At 39.0% G+C, this 24,520-nt stretch overlaps 1 protein-coding gene across 2 annotated transcripts in view; it reads left to right on the top strand.

The window, feature by feature from the left end:
* The first annotated feature begins 1,833 nt into the window (after nt 1-1,833).
* CENPF (centromere protein F) overlaps nt 1,834-24,520 on the top strand; it is a 49,429-nt gene continuing 26,742 nt past the window's right edge. The window contains exons 1-10 of one of the 2 annotated variants that reach the window (XM_016166530.2): nt 1,834-1,951; nt 4,353-4,557; nt 5,408-5,604; nt 9,116-9,237; nt 9,657-9,748; nt 11,233-11,524; nt 13,285-13,487; nt 19,509-19,634; nt 20,590-20,718; nt 21,951-22,073. In XM_016166530.2, coding sequence (XP_016022016.2) covers nt 4,396-4,557; nt 5,408-5,604; nt 9,116-9,237; nt 9,657-9,748; nt 11,233-11,524; nt 13,285-13,487; nt 19,509-19,634; nt 20,590-20,718; nt 21,951-22,073 — 1,446 coding nt within the window. In that variant the 5' untranslated portion in view covers nt 1,834-1,951; nt 4,353-4,395. Of the gene's footprint in view, nt 1,952-2,023; nt 2,201-4,352; nt 4,558-5,407; nt 5,605-9,115; nt 9,238-9,656; nt 9,749-11,232; nt 11,525-13,284; nt 13,488-19,508; nt 19,635-20,589; nt 20,719-21,950; nt 22,074-24,520 lie in introns of those variants that run through there. The other variant, XM_016166531.2, reaches the window with a different exon arrangement.

Here is a 24,520-nt window from a genome sequence, read left to right on the forward strand (position 1 = left end):
ATCCTTAGCCAGCATCAGCTGTTCTAATTTAGTTGCCTGGTGCTGGAACCAAAGAACCCCAATTTATAGGCTGAAAGTAGAGATGGTGGATAAACAGTCCAGAGAGAGTAGACTGGCTCAGTGAGGGAGTGGATTTAAAGAGAAGGGCGGGGAGCTGAAAATGGACGCTCAAAAAACATGTACATTTCATTGGATGGGATTCATCACCTTTTGCCCCTAAAACAAAATAAAAGACAAAACTGGGAAAAATAGAGGCAGGGAAAGGGAACCATAAAATTAAAGTCACAGAAATATCACGGAAGTAGCTAAAATAAGCTCCATCACATGATTCCCTTGTTCAAGAAGTGAATTTATTTCTTTAATGTTTCTTACAGAATAATGTAGCACAAACTTGGCTATACAGTGGCCACTCAATAGGCATCTGCTTAATGAATGAATAGATGAGTGAGTTAATAGTAAATGTGAAGTTCTCATTCAAACCTTGAAAATCCTTGATTACATGTCTTTCTAGTTCTGTTTTCCTTAGGCAGCTAATAAATAGTTGAATAATTACCCTGGGAAACAATGGAACTGTAATTGGTGTTGGAGTCAGAATTCAGTTCAAATCTCAGAATGATCAGATACTACACTGATCATGGCTGTGTTCCATAAAAGTTCTTCTCCCCTACCTGCTCCCTCCCCTTTCTTTGAGGACTCAAAGATAGTGGAGAAGAAGGCCTTTCTCCAAATGGTAGTTTTACTTCCCAAGATGGTCTCATTTTAAAATTACTATGTGGAAAGTATAGGGAGTTACTAGAGATGTAAGGATCAATTAAAACAGATTTTACTCTACAGGAATTTTTGAGTCTAATGAGGGAGCCAGGCATAGGTATAAATGTAATGTATAAGCATTCTATTTCTAGGAAAGAATTATTTCTAAGAGGTGAGTGAGAATAGGGAGATTTTATGAAGAAAGTGGCATTTGAATTGGGTCCTGAAGGAGCAATATTTCAGTGAAAGGTAGGGGGCAGTCTAGGCTGTGGTAACCATCTAAAGAAAGGCAGGGGTTCACAGAAAGTTTGGAATCCAGTGAGGAGAATAATAGCATCAGAGATACATTAATTTAACAAGCCATTGTTTTTGCTTCTGCCTTTAAAAGTTTTTTTTTTTTCAGTCTAACTGGGAAATAAAATAAGTGCATAAATACACACAAAACAGTGGGCTTCAGAAAAAGGAGAGAGTATATCCAGTTTTGGATACAACGTGCTTCCATGGAATCCCAGCTAACATGTGTTCTCAATCGCTCTTCGGAAAATGATCAACGGAGGTTCTGCATGCTCTAAATTTAATCTCAAATTACATAGCTTCCATGTGCTTCGGTTAATCTTTAAATAAAATGAGAAGACGTATCTGAAAGAACTGTTAAGAACAACACTGGATGAAAAATTCATGGCAAACATAGTACCTAGTATCTCTGCCTTAAATTACATATTTGATAACTAAGTAGAAATACATGTGCAGTAGTAAGAGTTTTCTCTAGAGAGCACACTCCCGCTGGCTGTATGTGATAGACCACACCCTCCTAACCAGCCGCCCAAATTCCCCGTTTTTTTGTAGAAACCGAGGTTCAAAACTTCCTCCAGCCTCAGCAAAAGCACGTGGTCTCCGCCTCCTCCCAACAATAAAAAAGTCTTGTTTCTCCGCGGCCTGCACCGCAAGTGGCGAGAGCTTGATTTTTAAATCCTTCCGAAAGGACCAATCAAAAGCAGCAATCCGGTGCGCAGAAGCGGATTGGCTCACCGCTGCTTGAAGTGACCAATAGGCTTGGAGGCGAGTTTGATCGGAACCGGAAGCGGGCGAATCATAAACGGGTGGCGGCCGCGGTCAGTTTGAATTGGAACCTGGGCTCCAAGTCGCGGAGGCTGCGCCGGAACGCGATTCCGAGGGGTTTTTTGCCTTCCCGGCTGGCAAGGTGAGCATCCTGCTTGGGTCCCGGTTCCGGCAGTGGGCGTGAGGGAGCCGCTGGCTTTCTGCCGGAGGATACTGGGCGGGGATGCCGGTGGGTTTGCGCTCCCCAGTCCTGAAGGAGTCGCGAACCGCCCCCTTCCACCTGACCCGAGTGGGGAATCTGGTCCGGGTAAAGCTGGGCTCGCACTAGGGTCCGGAAACGCTGTTCGATCATCAACTCGCATTTTCGAGCCTCAGTTTCCAACTCTGTAAGGTAAAATACAGGTATTTCTTAGCAGCTTTCTACATCTGGGTACGAGTGGCTCCTATTAGAGATGTGGACATCGATCCTTGACTGCATGGAGGAGCTGCAAGCTTGGGTTTAGATCTGGGCGGCTGTTGTATCAATGAGTCGCGAGAGCATTTCTTTTTCACCTTGCGCCTTTGTTCGGACGGGCCTGTGCGCCTCGCTTTGCTATGTTATGAGGCCCCAGAAATAAATGACCTGAGTCCTATCCTTGAACCTGGTCTAGAGCAGCAGACAGTTTTCATTCCCAGGCTCAAGCCGATACACTAGTCGGGGACTCGGGTTTCTTGGTGAGATGGGGGATTCTGATAAAGGGAAAGCTTGAAAACGGGCTCATGGTGTGAGCGAGTCACACAAAAGCTTCCTCGGGCGCTTTACGGGGTTGGGTGATTGGGCATGAAGAATATCTTGCGCATATTTGAGAGAGAGCATTTTCTGGAAAGGACAATAAACAGTCCAGCAAATCCTCCTTGACTTACGGAGCTTTCTTCTCCATCCCTCCTCCCGCCTCTCCCGCTATGTTTTGCCCCTTTCATCTTACTGCTGAGGTTTACTTTTTTTTTTTTTTTTGTCCCTTTGCCCCAGTGGCTCCATGTAGATTATTGTTGGTTCATATTTTAAAGTCTGCTCTAATCTATCTTTCTAAATTTCTCCTTTTTATATTTGGCCGGCTATGGCGTCTTGATGTAATGCTTTCAGTGGCCGGCAGGATTGTTGAGGTTATAGTTGTGTGCCTCTGGGGTGCCTCCTCCGACCCTGTTTGAGCAAGCTAGTTTGGGATGGACGGAACAGCCGACTGGGACAGTGTAAATTGTCCTCTGTTGGTGGAGAAGCTTGAGGTACCCTTCAATAGTTTGTGGGCAAATTGGAGTGGAGTTTAAGATGCTGTATTCGAAGAACCGACACCTGGAAACAGAAAAATTAAACTGGCAGAAAGAAAACAGCTTTCTAAAGCTTGATATCTAAATTGTTTTCCAAGACCTTTTCTTCTCTTAATTTTTGAAATTCTTAGTACTTTCTACAATTTTAGTTCTGATAAAAAATTTCGTTGTAAAGTCAATTGGAGCAAAACACTAAAATGGTTGTAGATTTCATTTAGTAAGAAATGAATTCTCACCTTGTTGCCAGAATAATTGGAAAATAAATGCTTTTCTTTCACTTAAGTACTAAAGGCTAATGGTTAAAAAATAGTTGCTATGCTTTTTTTCTCCCAGCTGATTTAAATTTCCTAAGATGTGGCAGAGAAGATGGGCCACTTTCCTCTTGATATCATAGGCTGAAATATAGAAATGAAAATATTTTTAAGGACTAATGTAATGATAGCTAACATCTGTAGAAAGCTTATCATAATATATTGTTCTAAAGCTTTAGGAAGTTGCCGCCATTATTATCTCCATTTTGCAAATGGGGAAGCCAAGGCACAAAGCAGTTGAACAGCGTGCCCACGGTCACACATCTATCGGGGGCTGAGCTGGGATTTGGGTCATTGAGGCTATATACCAGGTTCCTGGTCAAGGTCTGTCTGGAGCATGACTTTGCCACATTTTATGATTCTAGTACTAATATGGCATTCCCTCTTTGTTCATTCATGCGTTAATTCAACAAATGAGAACTACCTGGAAGATGAAGGGGTACTTGTGCCATGAGAGACTATGGCTGGGTTATGGATCTCCCTAGGGAACGTTTTCCAGAGGTAGAGGGACCACGAGCCAGTGGGAATTAACGAGAAGAGAGGAAAGAAGAGCATTTGCAAGATAACTTGCCATGCATTTATTTGTTTATAGGGCCTATTTCACCGGAAACCTTACAGTAAAATATTCGTTTTGTATAATGAAAACAAACTGAGCAGTAGAAAGCAGCTAGTCATATAAGAAGTCAAAAACGAGAAATAAAAACAGAAAGCAAGGGGATGCCAAACAAGCATATCACATACTTCACAATCTTTTCCATCTACCTTTCAGAGGATGGAGAAGATAGATGTTATACTTCGTTATCTTTTGAAATATAAAGTTTTCAAACTTGATTCTTAGATGTGTTAGTCTCTGAGGCTTAAGTTTTGTGGGGGTTTTTTTTGTTTGTTTTTACTATAATAAGACCAACATCTGGTTATTCTTTTCAGTTTGTTTACAAATGTTTGAATAATAATTAAAAAAAAGAGCAAAATGAGCTGGGCTTTGGAAGAATGGAAAGAAGGCTTGCCAACAAGAGCTCTTCAGAAGATTCAAGAGCTGGAAGGACAGCTGGACAAACTGAAGAAAGAAAGGCAGCAAAGGCAGTTTCAGCTTGAAACTCTGGAGGCTGCATTGCAGAAGCAAAAACAGAAGGTACCATTGAAATGCGGGTATTTAAAACTGCTCATTCTTTGGATTAGTTCTTTCATGTTGGCCTTTTAAATTTAGAGAAAAATGATTTTGCTATCTTCAGATGGTAATGACCCAATCTCCTTTTTTGAGTCATTTTAATGATCCCATTTCCTCCATTCCCTGTTCTCATTTCTGCTTAACCTGCTAACATTTATGGCTGTCGGGTTCCATTTTAACTTCTGATAGGGACCGTGAATTGAGAATTGCTTTTGGATTTTCCACACCATCAAGGACTGTGATTCTGAATCTGGGGGACAGTATTAGAGCACTTTGTAGTACAAATGGCTATCGCTTTTTGAGAGTGGACTTTTCATCTTGATATTTATTCCCAGACCTCATCTCTTCGGGACTTGTAAATGGAAACTTAAAACAAATACTTCTTACTTCTCCATTAACCAACAAAATAGTGATATATTCACTGCTTCTAAAATGTTTTTGCTAGTGGGAGAATATTCCAGTTTCCTACAATAACTGGCTTTTGCAGTCAAACTTGAGAATGATTTGCTAAGGGAGATTTATAGGGCTTATTTTTGTTTTATTAATACTCGAAAGCATATTAAAGCCTCTTTTTCTAGGATGGGCACGTGTAACCATGACCAAAGATAGCATAATACAAAACTTTGTTGAACCTAATCTCTCTATAGGCTTTGAAATGGAGTCATCTTAAATATATGCATTCATCAAGGATTGATATTTGCATATTACAGCCATACCTCAGAAAATTAGTTGTCAGTGTTCAATTCATTTTTATAAATAATTCTTGATAAATTTATGGATAAGACATTCTTTCCTTTTGAACTCTCCTCTTTAGGTTGAGAATGAGAAAACTGAGGGTACAAACCTGAAAAGGGAGAACCAAAGCTTGATGGAAATATGTGAAAATTTAGAGAAGGCTAAGCAGAAGATTTCTCATGAACTTCAAGTTAAGGAGTCACAAGTGAATTTCCAAGAAGGACAACTGAATTCAAGCAAAAAACAAATAGAAAAACTGGAACAGGAACTTAAAAGGTAATTATTTTTGGCATGATGTTTATATAGATGTCTTTGTATGTATTCATTTCTTTTCCCTTAATGATGTAATTATTATTTGTTGTGATATATATATTTCCAGTGGAATAAATCATCTGGGAAAAATCCCTTTTTTGTATTGTTGCATGGCTCAGTCCTATATAAATTGATTAAATGGTTGCTCACTTATTTATTCATTCAGTATACGTTTATTCATCTGCTTCATGTGCCAGGCACTGCATTACAGGGTGACACAATAATAAATAATATCAAAACTATCAGTGGTTACTGGAAAGATGGAGGGAGATTAAAGCATGGCTTATGCAGACAGGTTATGCTTTCTCTGAGTGGAAAAGCTGTTGTAGAGAATGAGAGAGAACTAGGGAATTATAAAAGGGCCGAAGCACCGAGGGCTCAGCTGAGGTTGGAGACCAGGAATTTATAGAGGGACCAATCCACAGTTGTCTGATTTCTTTTTTTTCTTTAGCATTTGGGGTGTAAATGCTGAGAAGGTGAACAGGAGAGTTGATTTAGGGTTGTCTTTGGCCAGGGTAATGGGATAGAAGACATCGGAAGGATGGAAGATATCGGGAAGAGAGTGGTGGGAGTCCTGTGCCCATCTGCGCTGGAAAGGGAGGGAAGTCAAGGACAGTCCTGCTGAGATGTCCATCTGAGAGGGATCTTAATCATTATGTAGTCAGTTTGCCAGTTTCAGTACCATTTGTGAGCAATAAAAAGGATGTTTATTACTACTGCTTTTCTATTAAAAAAAAACCCCCAAACAACTAGAGACATTATCGAAATGGATTTAGTGGGACCTAAACACTGCTAGACTATGGATGGTATCTTCTTGGTTTACTATTAGAATTTTGTCAAAAGAACAAGGAGCCATAAATGCTAAAGACAAAAAAAAACTTTAGCAAATTGTTCCATTGTTGAGTTTGCAAATGCACACCTAAAAATTAAAAAAAAAAATTTTAAATAACTAGATTTATTCAGAAACAGTTGTTAACATCTTATATAACCAAAGTACGACGACCAAACCGGAAATAAACATTGATGTAGTACTATTAACTACCAACTGGCTTTTCCAGTAATGTCTTTCTTTTTTGGTTCCAGAATTGATCCAGGATTCTGCATTGCATTTAACTGAATCTTTCTTTTTCTAATTTTATTTTCTGTCCACATAGGAAGGTGGCTAGCTATAAGTTGCATGTTAGAATGATAAGCTTTTACTTCCTTGAGTTTTTTGTTGTCTGCCATCTCAGACTCTAAGAGAATAAGAATCTTGTCTTGTTCATCGCTGTATCCTTAGCATCTGGCAGTTGTAGGTCCTCAAATATTTGATGAATGAATGAAAGATAGGCATTTGTTTCGGAAAATAGGTGCTAGGGAAGTAGGAAGGAAGTTCTCAGTGTGCTGGAATAATCATTTCTTCGAAAAGCACAGTTTGGCTGCTAGTTTTAGAAATACTGGTTTTATTAATTTAGACAGAAATGTGTGCATTTTTAACATTTTAGGAAAGGATATTTTTGTATACATTTCTATATTTCATTGCAAAGTGCCAGTTGGTAGCAATACCTGCAGATAGATATACAGTGCTTGGGGTTGTAAATTACATGTAGCAACTGTTAAGTGTTAGCATTATCAGGATCATTATTATCAGTTGTCAGTTGTCACCATCATCATCATGGGCTTAGCATACCCCCATAGCACATGTAGTTTAAAAATATTATTTATGATATTGTTATAGGTGTTGATAAAAGTTCACAAACTTATATAAACTTTAGACTTTAACAACTAAGAGTAGTTTTCAATAGTATCAAATTAAGAGAATAAAGACTGTAGACTACAAAAACTATTGAGTATAGCTTTAAAAACTCTCAACTGGTAACTTTCTAGTGCAGGGCAGGAACTTGTTTTCCCATCAGCGGCCACTGGTTAGGTTTCAGGAACAAGTTAGGTTGAAGGAATTGAAATGCTGGTCTAAAACTGTTGGACGTCAGCAGTCTTGTGTACTTAAACCTAGCAGAAAACAGCTTAATTTAGTGTGTGTGTGTGTGTGTGTGTGTGTGTGTGTGTGTGTGTGTGTGTATGTGTTGATAGTTTGTGTTTTTCTCCCTAGGAGAATGGAAAAACAAATGTTTATAAAAATAATAGGGTATACTTTTATCTAATATAGAAAATGAACTTTTATTATTTTTTTAAACGAAAGGATGGGCAAAGGGGTAAGATGTGAATTTGAGAGGAAAGAGAGACCTTAATTTTGCAAGGTTCAGAATTCATCTCTAGGATGACAAACCGTGTTCCATGTCTGGCAGTGCAGCGACCCGCGCTGTCCAGTGTGGTACACGCTGGCTACACGTGGCTGTTGAGCACTTAAACTGTGGCTCGTGCAAACTGAGATGTGCTGTTAAGTGTACGACGCACACCGAATTCCGAAGATTGAGTGAAAAAGTAAAATGTCTTAATGCTTTATTGATTATAAGTTGAAATGATAGTATTTTGAAAATAATGAGTTAAATATTAAGATGAAATTCATTGATTTCTTGTTTTATTTTCACGTGAACAGAACGTTTCTATTGGACAGTGCTGTTGCCTAGTGTGAGTTCGAATGTGATGATTTGATTGGCCGAGTAGTCCATTTCAGCACACACATTGCTGCTTTCCTCCCAGACTGAACTTGGGGCTGGGAGCAGCTGGGGCACTCGGGCCCTTCCTTCACTGGTTCTTTCACTGCCTGCTTTGGGGAGGTGCATTGCACATCTTTGGCCATTCTGATAGGGTGCTCATTTCATTTTTCGTGACAATCTAAAATTGGACACATTAGAGACTCCTAAGAATTGAATCCTCATTTAACTTTGGTCGGTTGATTCTGACAGGTCTCCAAAACTTAAATGGTAGGGATATTCTGTACATGTGTACAACATGTCGCTTACTTTCCCCATGTCTTTGTAACCGTTTCCAGCTATATCTTTTCTAGATGCATTGTGTTAACTTGATGTTCATATCTGTGTTTTTACAATGTCAAAATACATGGTATATATATATATATGTCTGCTTTTATGACTTATGACATCCAGTTTTATGATTTGAGCTCGTGCTTCAGGGACATCAGTTTTTTTCTTAAGTTTCTAAAGTTCTGGGTTCTTTAATATCCCTGTGTCTTTCTTTGGCTTAGAATACAAAATTTGCTTAGAGTAAATCCCCAGCCTCCCATCTCGTTGTACTATAGTGGGTGTTGCAGATCTCCATTATACCCTTTATAACAATTGTAATTATTGGTTTATATCTGTTTCGCTAACTAGACTTGAGGTCCTTTGAAGATAGGGGACTGAGTTTATGTCTGACACATAAGTTAGTTCTTTTTAAAAAGGTCTGTTGGGTAAATGAAATGGTAAGAATTCTTGGTAGGTTTTTTCGTAAGCTTATTACTCTCTGGAAACGTATGGTGTTGGTATTCTGTAGCTTTTGTTCTGATTTGGCTTCCTCCTGGCTCCTTTTCTAACAGGTGTAAATCTGAACTTGAAAGAAGTCAACAAGCTGCACAGTCTGCAGACATCTCTCTGAATCCATGCAATACACCACAAAAAATATTTACAACTCCACTAACGCCAAGTCAGCATTATAGCGGTAAGGATTTTCCCCTTTATGTGAACAGCTCTTTTATTGACATTTTAATTCTGCCAGAGGAATTAATTCAACTTTGAATTCAACATCTAACTTGGGCATTTAAGAAAGTGCATCTACTTGATCTATACATTTGTGTATCTGTTTAAATATGTTGACCATCAGGTTAAGCCTTTTAAACTTCTCACTTTATCCTTCTATGATACGTTTCAAAAATAAATCAATTTCAGAATATTCAAAACACCTATGTTTCCATGTGTTTTGATATTTGAATAATTTTATCAATATCTGTTGCCTTAACTAAAGTGTTCTCTCCTAGTATACTAAAAAACATATTTCTAGACTATTGTCATGATTATTACTCTATGAATTCTGTCATATCAACGATTGACATAAAACTATATCTCCTTGTCTGTGTTTAGGTTCCAAATATGAAGATCTAAAAGAAAAATATAATAAAGAAGTTGAAGAACGAAAAAGATTAGAGACAGAGGTGAAAGCCTTGCAGGCCAAAGTAAGTTAACTGTGGGCCTTGTACCAGCATGCAGGTGGAGAGGTACTGTGAGATAGGATAGAACAGAGTTAGAGAAAAACCTGCTTTACTTGCAGTTGGCACATCGGTGATGATATTTAATTTAAAAATAGGTAAAGAGTGAGTAAATAGAGCGGGGAGTTTATCCCTGAATGTTAAACGTCCACTAAATTCCATGAAAACCGTAGCAACATAATTATTTCCCTATTAAGATATAATGATAAGAAACATGTTTGGAGAAGGTAGAACCAGTCATTCCTGACACTCCAACTTTGTCACCTGGAGGAAATTGCTTTATATTCCGTTCTTCTAATGGACTGTGGTCCTTGTTACCAGGGGCGTGGGGTTCACGGATCCTTATTTATGAAATGTTTATTTCAGAGGAGAATGTCATCAATGTAATCTCTCCAGTTCTTTTAAATAAGTTCCTGACAACAGTTTTAAACTCCATTTTGACATGGGTCAACAAAATAAATAAAATACATGTTTTAGAAACCCCTACTTCTAGTTTAGGAACTGACCCTGAAAATACCTGTTATCTATAGAATTGTCTTTTCCATTTTTGGTGTATTTATACTAAACATAAGAACTTGGAGAGATGGCAAAATTTAGTTTAAGGCCGAATTTATAAGTAGATAACTATTGAGGATCAAAAGTGCCTATTCGAGATTTAACAATTTCAGTTCTTTTTGTGCCTTTAATCCTTGTTTTGTGGTCACCAAGATTTTGATATAGCAATGGCATATTGCTTATCAAGGTGAATAAAAATTAATCATTCCCTGGTTTGTCTTAGAAACATCATGTGCTTCATTATCCAGGTCAGACACTGGTACCAGTCCTGCCTAGCCTCTGTTTCTAGAGTTTATGGAAGAATGTGAGTCTCCATAAACATTAAACCTCCCCGTGGCAAGAAACACACTTACTATAAAAAATACAAAGCAGCATCTACAACCATGTCTTTATCAGAACGGAGGCAGAAAGAACAACAAAAGAATTCAAAGCAGTAGAAAATCCACAAATAAATGTCACATCACATAAAATACCTTATATGACATTTTTGGGGAGAGTGGTATGGTGCAAAGTGAGATTCTTGAGAGAGTTTTTTAGGTTAATATTTAATTTTGATGATGCAGGGAGAGGTGACCAAGGATGGGCAAAGGAAATTCAAATTCCAGAATTCAAAATGAGAGCAAATACTGCATGTGTATTTAATGGAGCATTTGAGGGATGCAGAATAAATACTGAGCCCATTTGAAACAGATCGAGCCCCATGACATTAGCTTACCCCTTTAATGCTGAGGTCCAACTGTTAGAAAATCTCACAGTTCCCTCAACTTGATGAATGGTCTTTCTTGGTACGGAGTAGAAGTGCTAACTTCGTGGCATGGCTTCATGTTCTATTTGTAAATAAGTGGTCTCGAATATTGTGACTTCTAAAGGGCTCTAAAGAGTTTCTGTCTTTGCAGAGAGCAAGCCAGGCTATTCCCCAAAACACCATGAATCACCGGGACATTGCCCGACACCAGGCCTCATCCTCTGTGTTCTCATGGCAACAGGAAAAGACCCCAAGTCGTCTTTCATCTAGTGCTCTGCAAACTCCGATGAGGAGAGATTTCTCTGCATCTCACTTTTCCGGGGAACAAGACATGACTCCAAGTAGATCAACTTTGAAAGTAGGGCAGAGAGATGCTAATAGCAGTTTCTGTGATAATTCAAGCAATTCTCATCTTTCGGATCAATTAAAAGCCCAGAATCAAGGTGATTTCTTGAGCTAAATTAAGTTGAGATTACCTTGTGATAATTTCGGAGGTGATTCCTGACATTTTCAGTCCTAGAAGGTGCTTATGTGTTTTGTTAGACATCAGCAGTCAGCATTCCAGTCTGGTGATGTGTAATTCTGTCTTTTCAGTGAGAAAAGATATCACAGTTTTGGAGTGTACTTTTATTTGTACTAAAAAGCTGGTACCCTGCAGCCTTCAAAAGGAGGATGAGTACTGTCAGCATTACAGGTTTATGTAATCATTGAATTTGCCAATGTGTTCATTTTCCCTTGCAAAGTAATTTTGTTGTATTACTGGAGTCCCTTTTCAGAGTCCTGAGAAAATGCTTACCTGTAAAAATCAAAGACAGATTTTCTTTTGGAAAAGGATCTCCAAATTTACCAGCACAAACTGTCAGAGCCAGGAGCATTTCTGTAAAGGTTTGGGAAAATGAAACCTAATTAAAATGACTAAACTTAGACAAATAGAAATCCCTTAGTCAAGAGTTTTAAAATATATTTTGAAGATTTTAATAGAACAGAGCATTTGACTATACCCCCTCCCCCCAAAAAAAACAGTAATTAGATTTGAAAGAGAACTTTTCATAATGGCTGGTACATGGATATATATTATATGTATGATGGATATGTTCATATTACATATATATGAAATATATAGATTTAGATATAGATAAAATTTTATCCTTTCAAGTAAAGGCTTTTTATTTTATCCCATTGTTTTCATTTCCTTGGTCAAGAACTAGAGGAAAGTAGCAATTTGGATTTACCAGGATTTCTATTGGATTCTAACAGTAACACATAAGCTATTCTATAACAACAGCAACAACAAAAGTAAGATGAGTGGCTTTGACTTGTCTTTCCGGAAGCAGGATAAGTTGGTTACAGCTGACAACCCCCGATGCTTCTCATCTGGCTCCTTTTGTGCCCCATCGAACAAGCCTGTGTTCTGGCCGGTCTGGGCCAGAGGTGTGGCATATGTGTCTACAGAACAGCTTTGCTCTGCGTTGCCAGGCTGTCCATATGGGAGCAAACCTGTAACCTTGGCTGCTGTACTGTGCTGCAGCTGACAGCCAAGGGTACCAGGTGGTGCTTTGGAATCTGCTCTGCAAACTATGATAATTTCCAGTGCTATGATATATTGAAAATTACCGTCAGTGTTCGCTGGTGAGAGCTGTCACACTGCCAATGCCGTTGGAACCAATATTGTGTGTATGTGGGGGAAAAAAAAATTATTGTTAATTTTGGCAGTGTAGGAGATTCACACTGTCTTGATCGTTACTAGAGGTAAAGCTACCCAAGAATATGGGAGGGCGAATTTTTCACCGTTTATCATTTATTTGCAATGATATGGCCACAAAACAAATATTAGTCTGCCGCAGTATAAAACCAAGTGGTAATTTAAATAGGGGTGTTAGATATGATGTACTTTTTGGAGCCTCAAATAATAGTCATGATTTTAGAAAATCATTTTTCTCTGAGTTTCTCTGTGATAAGTTTGTTTCTCCTGCTTTCTATTTGAATAGAAATAATAGATATTTGAATAGAAATAACAATAGAGCCTAAACATTGACATTAAATTCATTTAAAGGATCTTCTGTGTTTAATGTAAATTGACATACCTGTCTCAGCAGAGACTTCAGAACAGGATAACGTAAATGATATATTCTGAATTTAGTTGTGATTTTTTTGTGTGTGAAAAATATATATATTGAAATGTGGGTTTTGTTTGTGATTTAAGACCTGAGGAGCAAGATTAGCGAATTGGAACTGCGTCTGCAAACACAAGAAAAAGAAATGAAAAGCCAAGTGAATAAATGTCAAGAATTACAGCTCCATCTAGAGAAAGCGAAAGTGGAATTAAATGAAAAAGAGAAAGTCTTGAATAAAAGTAGGGATGAACTCGTAAGAACGACAGCGCAGTATGACCAGGCATCAACCAAGGTACTTGACTTTCCGTGAGTTGTTGAATCTTTTCTGTTTTTGTTTTTGTTTTTTTCTATGCAATTCTTTGGAAAGTACTTTACACTTGAATTTATGAAGCAAATGTTTATAATGAACCTTATTAATATGTCAGGCAGTACTGATGCTGTCAAACTGGTAAGTTCTTTTAGAGTCGGGTAGGTCAGGGGTCAGTTCTGGACTGCATGTTTTCCCAACCCAGTGTCCGGAGCAAGTTCACTGTCTCTTCCATCTCAGACGATGGTGAAACTGTGCTCTGGCCATTTAGTCCTAAGGCTCTAATTAAGGCCGAGCTTCTCAGCCTGGGGGCGGGGCGGGGTTGTGTGTGTGTGTGTGTGTGTGTGTGTGTGTGTGTGTGTGTGTGTGTGTGTGTGTGTGTTGGGGATGTTGTTTCTTAGGCTCCAACTTGCCTCTTTTTTCTATTATTCATTCATTGACTCATTTGACAAATACCGATTCACTGCCTACTACACACATATCAGGCGCTATTCTAGACCTGTGGCTGGAGCAGTGAGGAAATGGGCTTCATCCTCATGGGGCTGTAACAGATAAAGTCACGTAGATAGAATGGCATATGGGGACAAGTGTAGTGAAAAAGGAATTCTCTTCTGGGCTCACCCGTGCTCATTTGATGTTTCCTGAACATAACCCACATCTGGGCCCAGAGTTTTGTCCCCATTTGCCTTTCTGCTTGGCTCGCCCTCCTCTTGGCATACTGTCGACGTGTTCCTCAGTCTGTGAGCTTCATCCCTCACCTCCGCATGCAGTGAGATCTTCTCTCCTGGCATCCTTTTAAGACCTTTTCATAGTTATGTTCTAGCCTTGTGGTTCCCACACTTGGCTAACTCAGCATCTCCGAGAACTTTGCAAACTGAATCCTGTTAGACCTAAGGAATTAACCTTTAGTAAGCTTTCTAGATATTTCTAAGGCAACAGGTAAAAAAACCCACTGTATCTCCTATAAGCTACCTAGGGGCAGGCTTTTTCTTTTTTTAAAAATTACTCTTTTTAAGATAATTATAGTATTATATGTAGTTGTATAAAATAATACCTTGTTAATATGACAAATTACATTGATTGCTTTAAATATTTGAATGAGCTTTGCATCCTTGGAAAAAATCCGATGTGGCCACAGTGTATAATTCTTCTTGTATATTTCTGAATTTTATTTGCTAATAATTTGTTAAGGATTCGTGTGTCTATATCTTGAGGATTATTGGTCAGCTATTTTCCCTTTTTGTAAACTGTCTTTGGTGTTTGTATCAGAGGTAACATTAACATCATAAATGAATTGAAGGCGTTCCTGCCTCTGCAATTTTTGAAGTGATTGTGTAGAATTGGTGTTATTTCTTTCTTCATTTGGTGGAATTCTCCATGAAACTATCTGGGCCTGGTGATTCCTTTTTTGGAATTTTTAAAATTGCTAATTCAACTTTTAAAATAGTCATATGGCTATTAAAATTATTTCATACTGGACAAGTTGGGATAGTTTGTGTTTTTAGGGGGAATGGTCCATTGCATTTAAACTGTCTATGTATGTAGAGTTGTCTGTAGTATTTCATTATTCTTTAGAAGTCTGTAGGTCAGGTGATATCTCTTGTTTGTTTCTGATATATATGTCTTTTTTCTTTGTCAGTCTTACTAGAGGTTTATCAGTTTATTAATCTTTTATTGATCTTCCTTCATTGATTTTTTAAAAATTATTTTTCCATTTTCAGTTTTATTGATTTCTTTGCTTTTATTTCCTTCTGCTTGCTTTGGGTTTATTTTGCTCTTTTTCTAGGTTGTTGAGGTGGTAAGTTTAGATTATTGATTTGAGAATTTTCTTATATAGTCATTAATGCTATAAGTTTTCATCTCATTACTGCTTTAACTGTTATACACATTTTGATACATTGTATTTTAATCTTTATTCAGTTCAATGTATTTACAAATTTTTTTCTTGAGATTTCCTCTTTTGACCCATAGATTATTTAGAAATATCTTTAGTTTATAAGTGTTTTCCTCTTTTTATTAATAGTTTTTTAGTTTGACTACATTGTGTTTGGAGAACATACTCTATGATTTCAGTTTTTTAAAAATTTGCTGAGGTTTTTTTCATATCGTAGGATATGGTCTATCTTGAAATAAGTTTCATGGGCACATGAAAAACAAGTATATTGGTTGGAGTGTTCTAAAACTGTCATGAGTTCCTATTGGTTGATGGTGTTGAATTCTTCTATATCCTTCCTGATTTCCTGTCTAGTAGTTTTATTGATTGTTGAGAGAGGGATGTTGAAAGTCTCTCAAAATTGTCTGTTTCTTCTTTCAGTTCTATCACTTTTTGCTTCATATATTTTAATAGCTCTGTTTTTTGGTTCATGCATATGTAGGTTTTCTATATCTTCTTTGTAGATTTACCCTTATTATATGATATGTCCGTGTCCTTGGTAATTTTCTTTATTCTGAGGTCTACTTTATCTGATAGTAATAGAGCTACTCAAGCTTTCTTTTGATTAATGTTTGTATGATGTATTTCTTTTCATCTTTTTATTTTCAGGCTGTCTACCTTATATTTAAATTAGTTTCATATGGACGGCAGATAATTGGGTATATTTTTAAATTCACTCTTCCAGTACCATCTTAACTAGCCTATTTAGACCATTTACATTTAATGTAATCATTGATAGGGCTTAAGTTTGCCATTTTAATTTTTGTTTTCTATTTCTGTTTGTTCGTTTTCTTTTTTTTTGACTTCCTGAAGGTTGCTTGAACATTTTTTATAATTCTATTTTGATTTTGTAGTGCCTTTGAGTATTTGTAGAGCTATTGATGTCATTTTACCAGCTCTAAGGAATTAGAGAAAATTTACTTCTTTTTATCCTTTTATCTTCCTCTATTTATTATATAATTTTCAGTTTTCTTTACGTACATTTAGAACCACATCAGACAGTGTTAGAATTTTTGCATCAACCATCAAAACATAGTTAAGAAAACTGAAGAGATGGAAAGGCCAATATTGTTGCTTATCTTCCTCTTCCTTCCTGATTCCTTCAGGCTTCCTTCTTTCATCTTTTCCTTTTTGTTTTGAAAAAGGAAGTTTCATTTAACTGTTTTTTTAGGGTTTGTCTACTGGCCACTAGTCCTTAGTTTTTTCTTTCACTGAGAATGTCTTGATTTCTTCTTCATTCCTGGGAGATACTTCTTTAGGGTACAAAGATGCTGGGTTGACAGTTCTTTTCTCTCAACACCATCATATCTTCCCATTGGGTCCTGAAGTCCCCAGCTAATCAGTCTTCTCTCTTTTCAGATCTTTCTTATGTCAGGGTTTTTAATTGTTCTTGACAGGAGGAATAGGGAAGTGGACATCTATTTCGTCTTCCTGGAAGTGGAGTCCAGGTTCACTGTTAGATATTCTCATAGTGCAGTACTTTGCAGAGAGAAGTTCTTGATAAATATCGATTAGATGTATGAGGGTGCAGTAGAGGGAAGGTCAATGGGACAGTGACCTACCTTGATCCCTGTATTTATTCTTTGTGCAGTCTGAGTTTGTAAATTGGTTTTCTAAGTTAGAAAGATTTGGGTCCTGGCTCTGCCACATCTCAATTGTGTTGCTTTTGGAGCTATTTAATTAATTTCTGAGCCTCAGTTGCCTTATTGATAGAATGGTGTTAATTAGCCTGTGTCTTAGGATCATTGTAAAGATTGAGATAATTTCTGTAAAGGTTTTAATATAGTGCCTGGCACATGGTGAGCTTATGATAATATTAGTTATTATTACATCAAGTTCCTTGTCAACTAAACTCATTTTCAGTTGCATTTCTTCCAGGTCACGTTTTGTTTTGTTTTGTTGGTTTGGTATGACAAAATCACTGAATCTTCTTTCTAGCTAACGTATTGGTGAGGTCTCATCTTACCTGATTAGGAATTAAAATATTTGACCAGGACAGTGCTGAGAACACAGCTCTGGCTGTCTTTCTACTAAAATCATCCCTCCACGTTCTTAAGACTTATTTGTTCAGTGCTTCCCGGATTCCATGTTTCTGTTGAGCTACAAATCCACCTTAACTGAAAATTCAGTCTACCTTTCTTTGTCTTGTCTCTAAAGAAAAATAGGACCTTGTCAAAGATGTTGCTGAAATCATATTATGCTTTGTTTTATACTCTTCCTTGATCTATTAGAATTACCTATTAAATAAAATGGCCTTATTTAATCAAAACCAATACCACATTCTTTAGTGAACATATGCTGTTTCTAGTACGATTCTTTTCCAAGTATTTATAAACCGAGTGGGATACAAAGTTGTTGAACCCAGGTGGAAACTGTGTTGGGCCGGCAGCGCACCTGGAGTTCAGCACCCGCCCTTTTACAGATGAAAAACTCATCAGAGCCCTGAGCGCCAGGGTCATGTGCTACACTATTTTTAAGAACTTGAGCTCTGAACACTATTTTAGAATATTGTGGAACACTCATGACACCTAGTGGTCAGCTGCTCGTACATGAACTGTACATCATTATCAGAATGGCATTAAAATTTTTAAATAAAATATAAATACCCCCTGAAAGCTCTTTTTTAACTTACGCTTTCTAAGTAAGAAAAAATTTGATTTCTGAAACCCTCGAATGGAATATGTTGCAGTTTTAAGGAAGACCAGCAGAGGGCGCCAAGGGTTCATTCATCTACCTTGCCATTTGTGGGGTTTTTTCCCTTGAGAATGGTCAACCATTAAAATTTTGGGCTACCATTTGGGCAGTGACTTTTATCTGAGTTGTTTACTGCTCTATCCCTAGTGCCTGGCACAGTGCTTGACATATAGTAGGCTCTTGATAAATATTTGTTGAATTCAGTTATGTTATTATTATAATTTCTGTAATACTTTTCCTTGAGGATTTAAAAATTCAAGAACAATAAGGATCATGACAGAGCCGTCTTAATATCCAAGGCAGTGAGTTCATTTGAACCACTGGCTCAATATTTTACATTCTGAATTTGGTATTTTTAAAATCCTGATATTTGCAAAATCATTTAGTCATTAATGACCAGCTTTGTTCTTTGGTTAGTTAATAGTTGTCTGGCCACGTATCACGCGGTGTTTTCTTTTCTTTGAATTCTCTTGTTAAATTTCTTATGCTTCTAAATGAAACTGTAATGAGTGTCAGAGACACATATCAGTAGAGAGATTTGCCACCTTGGGGCACGTTTCCTCAGAACCAGGGGGTGGTCTCTCCCACCCACGTGAAGCGCCGTCATTCTTCCCGGAACTTCGGAGTTGTTTCTAGGACAGTCTAAGGATGCGAATGCTGTGGGGAGGACAGAGCAATGGGTTTCATTTCAATGGAAGGTTTAAGACCAATTCGTTCCAACTTAATTGTAGAAGAGCATTCTACATTTTGATGTAGTTCATGTTTTAAAAAAATTTTTAAAGATTGAATTGGCTATGTAAAAAAGGCCAGAGAATGTTCTTTGTGTGGCTTATGGCAGCTTGGTGAAAAGCTGGTTTCGATATTCTCTGGAGTGCTGTGAACCTCCAGAGATTTAAAATGGCATAGTGGGAGCATTGTGGGAAAAAGCATTTTAATATTTACAGTTTCCCGCAGAATCTATTGTGCTTGGAACAGACTACCATCTGAGAGTAATGGGAACCCCCCCCTCATTATTTCAGAGCCTCCAAATTACATAGGCGACTATCCCTGCATTTTAACGTCACATCTATGCAATGGAGTATTTGATGAATCTTTATTCAGACACTGACTTCTTTTTTCATAGTGCAAATTATGGACTATTTATTTAAACAGTCTAATATCCTTGCTAATCTTTCCTTAATGTAAATTTTTTGTGTGCTAATATAATGGTTTTGGTCTATGGCGTATTGTTTTAAACTCAAGTCTTTATGAAAAAGTAAAAATGTCAAAACAACAATAGTAAACTTGAACCAGAACTTGGAATTTTTCTAAAAATTCAAAATATTGCTTCTTTCCTTGAATAATCCTGTTTTGTACTGAACATTTTTATTTGTTGTTAGTGTACTGCATTGGAACAAAAATTGAAAAAGTTGACTGAAGATTTGAGTTGTCAGCGGCAAAACGCAGAAAGTGCCAAGTGTTCTCTGGAACAGAAAGCCAAGGAAAAAGAAAAGGCGTTTCAGGAGGTAAGACGATGGATTTGGGAGGCGTTTGTGCGCAAGGCTTTGTGGACATGTCACAGTGACGTTGTCTGGGATGTTCTCTGTTCGAGGGGAGGTGCTCAGTGAGGAAGGCAAAAGTCGATGCATTTTTCGTCACACTTTTTCATCTTTCAGTTTTTGATTGGAGAAAGGACTTAGTAGTCAGAATGTTCTTTTGTATTCATGTTTTCTGATTTGTTTGGGATTTGGTATCGAGTAGGAAAGGATCATATTTCTTCTTTCGAATGCTCTGTTGAGAAGGAATTTATATTACATTCTTTGGCTGTTTTCGGAGCCTGCAGGTGGGCAGGGACATCAGAGCTGTAGTTGATGTGATGGGGAAAGACGTTGGCAGACAAGTCAGGGCCGAGGATGCCCTTCCGGAGGTACAGCTGCCTGTGTCCGGCGAGCGAGCCTGAAAGTGTCGTAGGGACTGAGGGGCCACAGTCTTCCAGTGAGACCGACTTCCAGTAAGATGTCGGTCGGTATCCTTATGCATTTATCAGAGTTAATTGGTGGCACGGCACATACTCTTTTCTCATTATCAGTTGTAAGTGGTATGTGTGGTCTTTGAAATTTTAAGCCCCATTTTTGAGTATGTTTGATTTCTCAGCTGGATCGTGACAGTTGCAGCTCAGCTCTCCTCTTTTGCCCCTGGATACTTCAAAATAGAGATAATCAATAGTAGAGTGGGGATGAGGGAAGCAGGCTAGTGTCTACGTGACCAACTGGTGGGCCTCCTCCCTGTCCCTCGGAGCCCTGGATTCGATTCCTGGGACCAGTGCTGAGGCTGACGATGCTCATTAAGTGGGGGGCCTGTTTGGCCCCTTGTCGTCTCCTGCGCCATCAGCCCAGTGTGTCCTGTGGGATGTTCGCATCTCACCTGGAATGTGCCTGTTAACCATCGTCTGTCTGTCTGACGTGTGTCTTTGCTTTTTAGGAGCTGTCCTGTCAACAGCGCTCCTTCCAAGCGCTGGACCAGGAGTACACACAGATGAAAGCTAAGCTCACACAGGAGTTACAGCAAGCCAAGAACATGCACAACGTCCTGCAGGCTGAGCTGGATAAAGTAGGGCCAGCTCCTCCTCTCTCTCTCCTAATCCCCCGTTTTCCGTATACGTGTTACTTCTATACCACAGCTGATAGGATATACTTTTAAGGAGAAAATGCTCTGTCTTCACTTTCCTTACTTGTCAAAGAAGAAAGCAAACCGAACCTTTCTGGGTTTGGGTTCTCATTCAGAGAAAGGAGGGTGAGTTAGGTTCTCAGATCTGAAAGTCTCTGTCGGTCTCTGATATTCTGGTGGTTCTTGGTCATGTCACTGGGTGGAAGTTTATACCCCTAAATTGTCAAAAAAGCATGGAAAATTGTAATCAATTTACTTAACACTCCAAAAATGATCTTGTCTAGTTTTATGGCTTTCCGTACCGACTGTGTGATAATGACTCCCGTATTTGTACCTCCAGCCTGGATGCCTGTTCTGAACTTGAGACTTCAAGTGCGTGTACCTGGTATTTCCGCTCGCGTGTCGAACAGGCGTCTCACACTTAACACGTTAACGACGGAACTCCAGCTGTTTTTGTCAAACGTGCTCCTCCCTTAGTCTTTCTCCCCAGTGAATAAGAGTTCTGTTCTTCACATCACTCAGGCTAAAACTGTACCAACTCTACTTTGTTTACGCAAACGCGCATGTGCGTCTATTTGTGTATATGGTGTGTGCATATGCATGTTTATGTGCGTGTGTATATGTGTTTGCACATTGTGTGTATAGTATATGCAAACTTGTTTGTGTTAAAACACAACATTTATATAGAACAAATGCTCAACAGTGAATTATCAGCATGTGTCAGGAGATAGAAATGTTGGCGGCCACCCTGGAAACCCTTCACGTGCCACGTGCCTCCCCACTGAGAATAAACCTACCTGGCTTTTCTGTCCGTCTGTATTTTGTATTCAGTACAACTTCCTTCATCATCTCCAGTGCTGTGTCTGCTCTAAGGCATCACTGTGCTACCCGGGTTGCTGTGCCAGCCTCCTCGCTGGCCTCCCTGCTCTTCTGCACTTTCTTCCTCAGTCTTTCAACCGGCAGCCAGCGCTGAGTCTTGTGGCGTGTAAGTCCAATCCTGTCACTCAGTCCTCTGCTCAAAAAGCAGCGGTCACTCCCCGTCTCTCTCGGAGCAAGAGTCCCCGCCAACATCGATGGCATCAGTTCTTGCTCGTGATTTTTCTTATTAACAAAGAATCGATGATTATGTAAAAAAGAACAGAAAACTGAAACTCGGCCTTATTTTCTCTTTGTAGGTCACATCAGTGAAGCAGCAGCTAGAAAAAAAAGTGGACGAGTTTAAGCAAAAGTTCTGCAGAACCGAACAGGCGTTGCAGGCGACTCAGACCAAGGAGGAGGAGCTGAGGAGAAGTAGTGAGGTGAGCAGCGGAGTTGAATTGTCAGCGACTTTTCAGGATGAAGTGGGAGGGCGAAAGGATCTCAACACCGTGTTCAGTAGCTTGTCACGATCGTATGTAGTTTTCTCTCTCACCTGCCGGAAGAATTACGAAGTATTTTCATGTAACCTGTGGCATGGCACGTGGTCTTTTCTTTTTTCACTTTCTATTCTGATATAATCGCTAACATGCGTGTAGCGGTAACAGGAAAACACGACCTGTGTTAAGAACACATACTACTCTTTTAGAAAAAGGTTGTTTTAAACTCTCTGGGAAGTGGAAGAATGGAAGAAAGAAAGCAAGGGATTTTCTAAAATGGGGAGAAACGAAATCGGTGATGGGAGGTATAGTTTAAGTCCCTTTTCCGAAGGTTGGCTTTCGAGTCATCAGATATTAAAAACCTTGTGGCAAGTTGTACATTTCAATAAACAGAAGTAATGACAGATAGAGTTTCTAAATTTCAAATTCTTATGAAAACACCGAGTATTTGTAAATCATATTCTGGCTTCGAAAGTCAACACTGGCCTCAGTGTTGAGCATCTGCGAATATAGTCGATGGTGTCTTTGTAGGTTCGTGTTTTTTTATACAAAATGGTGGCCGAGGCGTCCCCAGTGGTGTGGGTGAGGAGAAGCCCGATCTTGCTTCTACCGATGGGATTTTCATACTTACTTTAATTTAGCTCCTCTCTGAATTTATTTAGTGTCCTGGAGTTTACTTTAAAAGGGTTTAATTAAGAACCATTTAAGGATGCTTAATAGACTGAAACAGTTTGAATAGAACCATAAATCAGGGTTGTAATTTTAGGAGGAAGCACAGCAGAGTAGTAGAAGGCTCTTCTCTATCAAATGTCCCAGGGAAGAAAATTTTCCACTTATTACAAAAACATTTTGCAGTCACTTTTTATATCGTAAAGATTCTTTTAAAAAAATCCTCTGTGAAGAACGGTTATTTATGCAGGTAAGGAAAGTCTAAATGTATTTACTACCTTGGCTTCGAAGAACGTAGCATGATTGTAAAATCGGAACATCTGTCAGCAAGCAAACGAGTGAGTGACTGTTACCGCAGCTGGCCCCGGAGGGGTGATGTTCCTGGGGACAGGAGGCCACTGCTCCAGCAAGCCGAGTGGAAGAAAACTTCCTATCAGATTATGGTTTCATCAGCGAACAGTTTTCAAATGGAAGTGTTTTGTTTCAGCAAAACAAATGTTTGCCTTTTGGCCAGTGGGGACCAACCAACAGATGCTTCTGCTAACATTTCCACAGGCAGACTGGCACCGAACTCTTCCCTCTGTGAGCTTCCCTTTCAGCCAGGAACTCTCCCGCGACTCCACTGGCGGCCTGGCGGAAGCATTTTGTAGAAGCAATTGTCTGGTTAAGAGGGTTCAAACACTTTCAAAACTGCCTGCCTGGCCGGGGCGCAGTAGCGGGCTGGACGTCTCACAGGTGTTGCTGAAGACTTGGGCGTCCCCTGCAGCGTCTGCGGGGTCCGCATGGAGCTGTCCATGGTGGATGCGCGCCTGTTCTAACTGAAATGCCTACCACGTTGCACTTACAGGTCCATCGATTTCTGTGTCCAGTGAGGGCAGTCGTGTGGAAATGCCTAGCACAGGGCCAGGAAATTGAGTGTCTTTCTTTACTTTGTGCGTGAGTGTGTGTCTTCTTTTGAGGCTGATGTCAAGGATTCAATGTGTTTAGCTAGCTGCCTTTTGCGTTTTAAATTGGGATTGGCATCAGAAAAGTGATCGACCCGCTCAGTGCGGTGGGATAACGTAACAATAAATGTTGGTGGCGTCAGAGGGAGCGAGATCCGAAGTTGCCACCTGTGTGCTGTGTGTGACCTTGGGACAGTGACTTATCCTTTGAGTCTGACTTTCCTCACCTGCATATAGTAGAGACTAGTAATATCCCTCCCTTTTCAATACTGTATTAATGATTAAATATTGCAGGAAAAGTGCGTAGGCCACTGCCTGGCACATAAGGGCTGAGTAAATTATTACTGTCCTGCCCATTGCTTTGACCTTCACAACTGTTAGGACCTGTTTGCTGTCACCCACAGGCATAGACGGTGATGACCAGGGGACACTGCATTTGAGATTTTTCACATTTAAAATGTTGCCCGTTCTATTCTTTCATTCTGGGTATCTTTCCTTATCTAATTATAAGTAAGGACAAACAAGTTTTGCACGCTGATAGATTTTGGATGCCGAAATAATGTGACAGTTGTACCGAATTTTCCTTGTTAGTGTTTAGCAAACTAATATGCCATGCACTATGAGAAACTATCAGTATCGGAAACATGATTTAATGGCCCAACCAAGGGTAAAGTTAACATTTAGCATCAAAGTGAATGGAGAGTTTTTTAGATAAACTGCTCATCCAACAACCAGTGCCAGCCCCACAGAATTGAGGTTGGGCCATAATAAACCACC

Source organism: Rousettus aegyptiacus, unplaced genomic scaffold (assembly GCF_014176215.1).
Source record: "Rousettus aegyptiacus isolate mRouAeg1 unplaced genomic scaffold, mRouAeg1.p scaffold_m13_p_17, whole genome shotgun sequence".
NCBI lineage: Eukaryota > Metazoa > Chordata > Mammalia > Chiroptera > Pteropodidae > Rousettus > Rousettus aegyptiacus.